This window comes from Lithobates pipiens, unplaced genomic scaffold, assembly GCF_037356315.1.
Source record: "Lithobates pipiens isolate NorthernLeopardFrog02 unplaced genomic scaffold, aLitPip1_a1.2 Scaffold_16, whole genome shotgun sequence".
NCBI lineage: Eukaryota > Metazoa > Chordata > Amphibia > Anura > Ranidae > Lithobates > Lithobates pipiens.
Genome location: NW_027507748.1, coordinates 317158222 through 317169330, shown reverse-complemented (window position 1 = coordinate 317169330; position 11109 = coordinate 317158222). Strand labels below are relative to the sequence as shown.

Sequence of the window (11109 nt, the reverse complement as noted above, 5' to 3'; positions counted from 1 at the left end):
TTCACAACAGACCCTTGTCCCAGCACGCTACCCGGCCGGCCAGGAAAGGGGGGGGCGAGCGAGCGCCCCCCCTCCTGAGCCGTACCAGGCCGCGTGCCCTCAACATGGGGGGTGCCTTGGGGAAGGGGGGCCGCGCAGCCCCCCCACCCCAAAGCACCTTGTCCCCATGTTGATGAGGACAAGGGCCTCTTCCCGACAACCCTGGCTGTTGGTTGTCGGGGTCTGCGGGCGGGGGGCTTATCGGAATCCGGGAGCCCCCTTTAATAAGAAAAAAATAAAAAAGAAAAAAAATCACTGCCTGTAAAAGAGCTATAAGAAGGCGCGGTGGCCCGGCAGAAGAACTGAAGAAGGGGACAAGACCCCCGAAGTCGGAAGAAGAGGCCGGCGGCGAGGAAGAAAGCCGGACTCCTCCGCTAGCAAAAGAGCTACAAGAAGATATCGGAGGAGTCCGGCGAGAAGACCCCCGAAGTCGGAAGACCCCCGGAGCTGTGCAATAAAGTATTTTATCTCGTGTGTTGTGTTTTTTTTGTACTTTTATTTTACAGGTGAATGGGTAGGGGTACATTGTACCCCATACTCATTCACATAGGGTTGGGGGCCGGTATCCAGGGGCCCCCTTATTAAAGGGTGCTCCCGGATTCCGATAAGCCCCCCGCCCGCAGACCCCGACAACCAACGGCCAGGGTTGTCGGGAAGAGGCCCTTGTCCTCATCAACATGGGGACAAGGTGCTTTGGGGTGGGGGGGGCCGCGCGGCCCCCCTTCCCCAAGGCACCCCCCATGTTAAGGGCACGCGGCCTGGTACGGCTCGGGGGGGGGGCGCTCGCTCGCCCCTCCTTTCCTGGCCGGCCGGGTAGCGTGCTCGGACAAGGGTCTGTTGTGGACTTTGGGGGGACCCGCACGCCGATTTTTTTTTTCAGCGTTGGGGTTCCCCTTTAAGTCCATACCAGGTGGCGGGGCCAGCGACGTCTCCTTCGCGGGCCCTGCCTACCTGGAGACGCGCTCGAAATGAGCGGATTTTCCTCCGCGTGTGTGGGCGAGTCCGTTGATTTCAAAAGTAGGGCGGATAGTACGGCGGACTTAGTACGCCGTATTAGTCTGCTGAAAAAGTGCCGTGTGTGGGCAAGTAGCCCGTTCCGAAAGTCCGACGGACAGTCTGGCGGGAAGTCCGCCAGACTAAGTACGTCGGACAGACGGCTACGTGTGTACGCGGCTTTAGTGTCTCAAGAAATGAGGTACACCTGATGTACTGAAGGCCTGATCAGAAGTGATCAATTTTCAGTGATTGGCACCATAGTTTGTAGACTCTATAACTTTCACAAAGACCAAATAATATACACTAATGTGGGTTATTTTTACCAAAGATATGTAGCAGTATAAATTTTGGCCAAAATTTATGAAGAAAAATTACTAATTAGCAAAAATTTATGACAGAAACAAAGAAAAAGGCATTTTTTTCACAAAATTTACGTTTTATTTTATTTATAGCACAAAAAATAAAAAACCCACTAGTGATTAAATACCACTAAAAGAAAGCTCTATTTGTGTGGAACAAAGGACGCAAGTTTCATATGGATACAGTGTTGGATGACTGAGTAATTGTCATTCAAACTGTGAGAGCGCTAAAAGCAGAAAATTGGTCTGGTCAGGAAGGGGGTGTAACTGCACTGTATTGAGGTGGTTAAGGAAAAAAAAACATCAACACTTCAGTAGCACCACAACATTGTGTTATTCACACTACACTACACTGTATTATATACTCTGCACTGCCTTATATACTCTGCACTGCACTGTATACTCTGCACTGCACTGTATTACATACTCTGCACTGCACTATATACTCTGCACTGTATTATACACACTACACTGCCTGCACTGTACTATATATTCTACACTGCCTGCACTGTATTATATATTCTAATCTACATTGACTACATGCTGATTCCACTAACTAACTTGTCTAATCTCTCTCCATTGTAACACACACTACATATGGCCGCTGTTGATAGCAGCCTTATATAGTGTGGGGCATGGACTTAGCCCCGAGCACCCTGCCTTTGGCCATTCATAGCTCTCACAGCACATTGCGCTGTGATTGGTCAAAACACACAGGTCAGGTGCATGCTTTGGCCAATCAGCAGCCTTCAATGCACAATTTCACAGTGCATTATGGGGCGCATTGTGGCTGGTGAATGTCCTGCGAGCGCCCCATATGTTTGTTCTGTTGACAAACTCCTGATGTTGGAGCCGAACTTACGTTTGACGCCAACATCAAGCCCATATCAAAACTTTCTGTGTCATCTCTAGGGATCCTAGTTGACCCCTATATCACTACTCTGTCCTGTTGTGAATTTCTTTGAGCGCAACACAAAAAAAAAAACAACAATCAGATAGCTCTAAGCTGGCTGTGCTATTTATCATAGCACAATCCTTTGGCAGGTAGAACAGCTCCTATATATGTTTTAATCTGTGAACTTAGCTATTTGTCTGAAGTCCAACTTTAAGGCTGGGTTCTCACTATTGCAAATTGGATATGGTAAATTTGCATATCAGGAGACTGTGACCGCCTCTCAATGGAGCTGGCTCACACAGTTCTGGGACAGCTGCTGAGCGAATTGCACAGGAGTCCTGTGCATTATCTGGTTTATTTAAAGTCTGAATTCAGCCAAGAATTCAGACTGAAATGGGACCTGGAACGGTGAACAGGGACACACTGGACCCCTGCTGTGTGCCACTCCATAAGGCCGTGTGAACCCAGTCTTAAAGTATTTTGGATACTGTTGGATTAAAGACCCCAAATTTGTTGTTTAATGCCTTCTTAAAAAGTCATGCATGCCAGAAACCCAGGCTGCATTGTGAGCCCCAGAAACGCTACAATCTGTTAAAAATGACTGAAAAACCAAGTATTTGAAGGCAGAAAGACTTGAACACTTTGACATTTTGTTGTCTCAAAGTGGAAACTAAAATTACCCTAACACAACCTTTTGATAACATTTTCACATACTATTACTATGAAGTGCTCATTACATGTTTTGTGATTAATATGATGGCTAGTAATAAAACTAGTGACATTTTGCGTAATAGCAGTAATTTGGCAGCCCCAAGTGGCACCATGCTCAATTAGCAGGTTGTAATGAAGGCTAGGAAATGCAATTTTAATAAAAGATGGCATGAATCAAAACAGTCCTTTATTTCCACTAAATCAAACAGAAAACAGGAAAAAATTAAATATTTATTAATTGACAAAATTAGTGATATTTCCCATCTGTAGTCAGTGGCGCAAATACGTTTATTCCAGAAACTGCATTTAAAAGAATTGAAAAAAAAAACACACACACACACACTTATATACAGTATCTCAAAAAAGTGAGTACACTCCTCACATTTTGTAAATATTTTATTATATTTTTTCATGTAACAACACTGAAGAAATGACAGTGTGCTACAATGTAAAGTAGTGAGTGTACAGCTTGTATAAAAGTGTAAATTTCCTGTCCCCTCAAAATAACTCAACACCTAACCATTAATGTCTAAATGCTGGCAACAAAAGTGACTACACCCTAAGTGAAAATGTCCAAATTGGGCCAATTAGCCATTTTCCCTCCCTGGTGTCATGTGACTCATTAGTGTTACAAGATCTCAGGTGTGAATGGGGAGCAGGTGTATTAAATTTGGTGTTATCGCTCTCACTCTCTCATACTGGTCACAGGAAGTTCAACATGGCACCTCATGGCAAAGAACTCTCTGAGGATCTAAAAAAAAAAATTGTCTCTACACAAAAATGACCTAGACTATAGGAGGATTGGCAAGACCCTGAAGCTGAGCTCTACGGTGGCCAAGACCATACAGCTTCCCCATGGTCGACCAAAGAAGTTGCGCGCATTTGCTCAGCATCATATCCAGAGTTTTCTTTGGGAAATAGACATATTAGTGCTACCAGCATTGCTGCAGAGGTTGAAGGGGTGGGGGTCAGCCTATCAGTGCTCAGACCATACGGCATACACTGTTTCAGATTGGTCTGCATGGTTGTCACCCCAGAAGGAAGCCTCTTCTAAAGATGATGCACAAGAAAGCCCGTAAACAGTTTGCTTAAGACAAGCAGAGTAAGGATATGGATTACTGGAACCATGTCCTGTGGTGTTATGAGATAAACGCATTTGGTGTCAAGCATGTTTGGTGGCAACCAGGTGAGGAGTACTGTTAGAAAAGTTTTAAATGTTTATTGTGTGACTATTAGAAAAACAATAGTCCTGAGACTGATTTGTTAAAAAGCTTACTTCTGAGCACATTATTGTATTAACTCATTGTATTGTTTTGTCCTAATTAACTCCATAGTAAGTAGGATGATTAGATTTAACTAAATATGATAGCCTAAGAATGTATTTATGTTCTTTCAGCCAATAGAAGCACAGAGATGTTATTCTTGTGGGATATGTGAGGGCGGAACACTTTCTTTTGTTGAGACTTTTTCTTCAGCTTTCGTCCTGTAAGCATGTCTCCCTGTTGTGGGCCACATCAGAAATAAATTGTCTGCTTCTCAAGAACACCTGATGTTTTTTTTACTGATCACAAGGGAATTTCCTAACATTTTTGGTCTTTCGAGCCGGGAGCAACACGCTGGTTTTCAGATCAGACGGCCCGACAACACTTCGGTGAGTATTGGACTTTGAAGCTCACCGAACCTTACAAGTCCCCCCAATCAATGTTATTTGGTGAAAAAGGGGCGGGGCCATAGATCTGAATTCCACTGTCTGTTTCCGAACCTTGTGTGATCCAGTCCAGGTGTTTGAGAGGTAAGATAATTTAAATTATTCTTAATTCTTTCTGAGTCTTTTCTTCTCTTTCTCTTGCTTCTGGTTTAATGTGTTGTAATTGCCGACATTGGTATTGATCGTATAATATCTAGATAATCCAGTGCTCGTAGACAGAGACACTTGGGGACGTTGTCTAAGGTAAAAAATTACGTCGCCCGCTGTCCGGACAGATAACAAAAAGATTTGAGGTATACCGAATGTCAGAGGTTAATTGCCTGACTATTTTAAGTGCTGTTTAGTTAAGTGATCTAAGATCGCAAGGCTAATTTTCTTCTGTGTGTGTTTACTTTATCTTTGTTTATGTTTAACCCTTTCTGATTCTCTCGATAGTGTGGGAATGGGTTGTTGTTTTTTTTTCTCTTGTATTGACATGGTTTTTGTGCTGCATATTTCTAAGCAGATAAGAAGGCAAATTCACTGAACTCTCTCCCCCTCCCCCTCCCCTCATGGAAGAATTTCTCCTGATCCTGCAAGACCGTTGTAAAAGTTAACCCTTGATTAGCTATGATAATACAGAAGGGTTATATTGTATATATTGAAACTTAGCATAAAAGAAAAAGAAGGTATATGGCATTTTGGAGTAAATAGAATGTTGTAGAATTATCAGGTGGTTTGATGAATGTGAAAAGAAATGAAAAAAAAAGGCTGTGGATTTTTTCATTGCTATGAAGGTCAAGAAGTTGTTTCTCAGAAACAAGAAAATGCAGATTGCCTGACAGAGGTTAATTTGTGCATCTGTGAAAATATTAGGACTTTTGGTGGGAAAAAGAGTTTGAAAAATAGTCTTAAAGTAAATATTTATATTGGATTGGAGTTATTTTTAGAATTCATAGACTTTCAACTGTGAAGTGTTAATGATGCAATGCTGTTTATATTTGGGTACATTTATAAGTCAAAAGGCTAAGTTCTGAATCAGAATACTAAAAAAAAATTAAAAAGAAAGAAAGTTCTATTTTGGGGTCCTGTGGATAAGCTTAAAATATCAGGACCCAAAGTTCAAAAAAGGTATCGGTTAAAAAAATGGCGGAATATTGGCTTCAACATGCTAGAATTAGGGTAGAAGGAAGAACAAAGGAAAAATGCCAAGCCCAATTGCCCCTAGTGGACAAAGAGGATGATCTCATCTGCTGTACCCAGAGACCACCTCCCTATAATGGTCCTCCCCCTCAGGTGCAAGTAACTGCCCAGAGTAACACCTTCCCTGTGACATCCACCCCTGTCAAAGGAACCGCCTCTGAACAAACCCCCAATTCCACTTCCTCAATCTCTCCAGACAGTAGTTCAGTCCTGGAGATGAACAGATCGATCCTTGAAACATTAACTGACGCCATAACTCATGCACAGGGACGGGGGGGGGGATCCATTGCCTCCAGAAAGCCCAGACTTAGGAAACAGGTTGACTGCCCTACTGAACAGATGCCAGCTTAGATGGGTATAACGGACTGATTGGCAAAAAAATAAATAAATATGACAGTACAAGAAGACAAAGAAAGTGTCAGTGACTACCTAAATAAATTACGAGAGATTTTTAGAGTGTTCTCCGGGCTCCCCGAAGCTGAAGATGTGTATAGTGCATATTAGCAACAGCTAAAGATTGCTTTTTTTAAATGGATTGAAACAGGATCATAAGGATTACATTGTTTAAAACATGGTTACTTACCGAACTGTATCAGTTTTAGATGTTTTACAATATGCTAAGCATTCTGAGAAGTATTTGAAAGCAAAAGCAAAAAAGAATGTGAAAATAAAAGGTTCTTATGCAAGGTGATGAAAGAGAGGAGGGTGCAGAAGAGTACACTGCTGAGGCAGAACCAGAGGGGTCTCATAGAGGAAGGATTACTCTACAGAAATAGACAGTGCAACGAGAGTACTTCCACCCTGTGTACAAGCACTGGTAGCATCAGCGGTGTAGTGGTTAGCACTCTCGCCTAGCAGTGAAGGGGGTCACTGGTTCGAATCCCAATCATGACGCTGCCTGCCTGGAGTTTGCATGTACTCCCTGTGCCTGCGTGGATTTCCTCCGGGTGCTCTGGTTTCCTCCCGCACTCCGGGGACATGCAGGTGGGTTGATTGGCTTCTGTCCCGGTTTGGCCCTGGTATATGAATGGGGACGTTGGATCCTTGGGGGTGGAGAACGATGTGGGTGTACAGGGGTAGAGGCTAGACACTCACTCAGGCTGAACCGGATGGACTGGTGTCTTTATTCAACTTTACTAACTGAAAAGGTACCACATGCAGTGTTTGTTATCCTGTTACAGCAAAAGATATCACATTTGAGCCCAGCACGACACCTTTCCTGTATGACAATACTCTTGACACAACCTCACTTAACAATACAGAGGTGTACTACATTAAACCCATCCACGCTACTACCACTTCCTACTGACGGGTATAAACATGACTGCACTGTTGCCATCACTGAAAAGGTACTGTCACAAAGTGATCTGAAAGATGTGCCATTATCTAACCCTGACATGATACTTTTTGTTGATGGTTCTAGTAAGAAAAAATCCAGATGGCACAAATGCAACAGGATATGCAGTAGTGACACAGGATGAGATTTTGGAAGCGGGGCCACTACCAAAACATTATTCAGCACAAGTTGCAGAACTTGTAGCACTGACAAGAGCATGTATACTGTCAGAAGGAAATCTGTAACCACATACACTGACAGTCAATATGCCTTTTCAACAGTGCATGTTTTTGCACAACAATGGAAAAACAGGGGGATGGTCACCTCCAGTGGTAAACCAATTTCACATACGGACTTCATTTTAGAACTCCTAGATGCAATACAGTTACCAAAAAAAAGCTTGCAATCTGTAAATGTCAAGCACACACAAAATATACGGACCCCATCTCAAAGGGAAATAAAAGGGCAGATGAAGCTGCACATAAAATAATGACGAGAAATCATAGTGATAGATCATACAGTCCTTACTGATATGCAGCAAAATGCCCCCCCTGGGGAAAACAATATTGGAAAACAAAGGGTTGCACAATAATTGATGATATTTACACATCACCTGAAGGGAAACCGGTATTACCAAAATCTTTATTTAGGTATGCAGCAGTATTGACACATGGAGTAACGCATGTGTCAAACAGGGGGATGACTGAGATGTTAAATAAAGTATGTACAGCCTATGGATTCACAAATTATTATTAAAAAAAAACTTTTTGCTCTCTATGTCTTATATGTGCAAGACACAATGCTCAGGGAGGTATAAGACCACAGAAAGGGAAGTTCCCTACACCACAATATCCATTCCAACACATTTGCATGGATTTTATTGAATTAGACAAATGTGAAAGGAAGAAATATTGTTTGGTACCCAGGCACCCTGACCAAATGGGAGGAGATATTCCCGACAGGAAGTGCAGATGCACAGACTGTAGCCAAAGCATTACTAAGAGATATTATTCCTAGATTTGGAATCCCTGAAAGGATTTACCGTGATAATGGACCCCATTTTGTAATTAAAAAATATACAACATTTGATAGAAGTGATGAGAATTAAAGGGAAATACCATTGTGCCTATCATTCCCAATCAGCTGGATTGGTAGAAAGACATAATGGCATTCTAAAAAGCAAACTGAGAAAAGCTATGGAAGAAACAGGTAAAAATAATTGGATGTATTGCCTACTAGTAGCTGTGACCAGTATGTATATCACACCCCAAAAAAAGATGAGAAAGGTGCATGTGGGAGATTGGGTCTCAATAAAAAGTAATAAGAAAAAAGCAGTGGTACTCCCCAAGGTGGGATGGTCCTTTCAAAGTCCTTTTAACTACCCCTACTGTGATAAGGATTGCAGAGAGGTCTACCTGGATTCACCAGTCCCATTGTAAAAACGTTTTACAGGCAGAGTAGGGCCAGTTGGCTACAAGAGGTCCAGAAAGTCCGGCTACAAAGGGAGGTCTCACACAAGGTGGGACTTGTCTCAAACCGGTGAAGTCTCCCTCCCCTTCCAACTCCCCTATCCTATCCGCTGGAACTCTGTAGCTGGTTAGGATGAAAGGGACAGTAATTATCCTTGGGTTACTGGTGACACTAGGAGAGGCATCCATAAGAGGGGGTAGGCGCTATGGAAGAGTAGAGGAACTTTTGGATTGGGAAAGAACAGGAAAAGCATTAAATCCAAAACTTTATAGAGGGAATAACTAGCACTATACTGGTAGACTTCTGTCAGATTGCAGATTGTGGGGATACAACTGGGGCTAGAGGACTTCTATGGGCAGATATATACATCTGCTGACTCTGGAATAAGGCAGGATGTCAAGCATGGGATCAGGCCCTGTGGACTACAGCGCATCAAGATTGGGGGTATAATCAACCAGGGGCTAAAAAGAGTGGTATAAAGGAGAGACTCATAATCACAAAAGCGGCCAACTCCCCCTGCACAAATAGTAAGAACTGTAACCAACTATTAATAACATTAACGGAGCCGAGGAAGGAAGATCAGCGGTTGTATTCCATGGGAGCATGGGTGTCAGGAACATTTTTCCTTGAGGTATTACCTCCTAATAAAATTAAACAGGAAAAAGTAGACTCAGAAGGGAAAGAAGAAGGCCATACTAAAATAGAAGTTCTGAGTATAACTATAAGATTCACTAACCTAACAATAGAAGATGCCATAGCTTTGGAGACGGGCGACCAAAGAAAAAATGAGTGGTTAGAATGGTTGAGGTACACGGTTAGAACTCTGAAAAAGGAAAACTGTTTAGTTTGTGCCGGAGCCAGACCACATTTAGCAACAGTTCCTTTTCCTCTAGATCACAATACAGATCCAGAAGGTTTAAAATGTATGTTGCAATTGTATAATAAGAGCTATAAACCTGAAGCAAATTCTACTCGTCACACATTGAGTTTGTTGTTTCCCCCAGTACAGAGACCTCAGATACCTCCAGCGGTTGCCGCTTATACGGGCAACTTTACTTGTTTTGCACTCCCAGGGAACCGTAGCGCGGTGGATCTTGGGTCATTACCTGATGACTACTGTGTGGAGAGGATTAACACGGACAACGGTGACTGGGTTGGACATGACATTCAGAGAGCTGATGTCTGGTGGATGTGTGGGGATAAGAAACTGCGAGCTAGACTACCGGCCAATGCCCAAGGGGATTGCGCTATGGTCCAGCTGGCTATGCCCCTGAGAATCCTGTCAGAATACCCGTGGACTAAGAGTCACCGACAGTATCGTAGGGACACCTCTCCCTTGGGGTCATTTGACTCTCAGATCTACATAGATGAGATTGGGGTTCCTCGCGGGGTGCCGGACGAGTTTAAAGCCAGGAATCAGGTGACAGCTGGGTTTGAGTCTCTTCTCTGGTGGGTGACTATAGATAAAAATGATGACTGGATTAATTATATATATTATAACCAACAACGATTTGTAAACTATACTAGGGATGCTGTGAGGGGCCTAGCAGAACAGTTGGCCCCCACATCTCTAATGGCCTGGCAGAACCGAATGGCTTTAGATATGGTCTTAGCTGAAAGAGGAGGGTATGCAAAATGTTTGGTAGCATGTGTTGTACCTTTATCCCTAACAATACAGCTCCTGGAGGGACCGTGACCAGAGCCTTGGAAGGACTGACTGCGCTATCGAATGAATTGGCGGAAAACTCAGGTATTAATGATCCATTCACAACTTGGCTTGAAGGATGGTTCGGTAAATGGACTGGATTTATCACATCATGTTTGATCTCAATCGCTGTGGCTTTGGCCGTTTTGGTCACTTGCGGATGCTGCTGCATTCCCTGTATTCGAGGACTTTCACAAAAACTCATTGCAGTCTCAAGAACAATGTATCAAACCCTCTCTACCTCTGAGGAGACCTATGTGGACATTGAAGCTCAACTTAATGACATACAGTCCGAAAGTGTATAACACAGGGACTTTCATCGAAATGTGTGGAGATAAAATAGTCACACAAAGAGGAGGGAATGTTAGAAAAGTTTTAAATGTTTATTGTGTGACTATTAGAAAAACAATAGTCCTGAGACTGATTTGTTAAAAAGCTTACTTCTGAGCACATTATTGTATTAACTCATTGTATTGTTTTGTCCTAATTAACTCCATAGTAAGTAGGATGATTAGATTTAACTAAATATGATAGCCTAAGAATGTATTTATGTTCTTTCAGCCAATAGAAGCACAGAGATGTTATTCTTGTGGGATATGTGAGGGCGGAACACTTTCTTTTGTTGAGACTTTTTCTTCAGCTTTCGTCCTGTAAGCATGTCTCCCTGTTGTGGGCCACATCAGAAATAAATTGTCTGCTTCTCAAGAA

The 11109-nt window shown here is 42.9% G+C and overlaps 1 protein-coding gene across 1 annotated transcript; it reads left to right on the top strand.

Annotated features, from left to right (window-relative positions):
* The first annotated feature begins 4365 nt into the window (after nucleotides 1-4365).
* On the top strand, nucleotides 4366-11109 carry LOC143982710 (uncharacterized). Its single transcript, XM_077481660.1, has 2 exons — nucleotides 4366-7038; nucleotides 7240-11109. The coding sequence occupies exon 2, from the start codon at nucleotides 9292-9294 to the stop codon at nucleotides 10390-10392; it is 1101 nt and encodes a 366-aa protein (XP_077337786.1). The 5' UTR covers nucleotides 4366-7038; nucleotides 7240-9291; the 3' UTR covers nucleotides 10393-11109.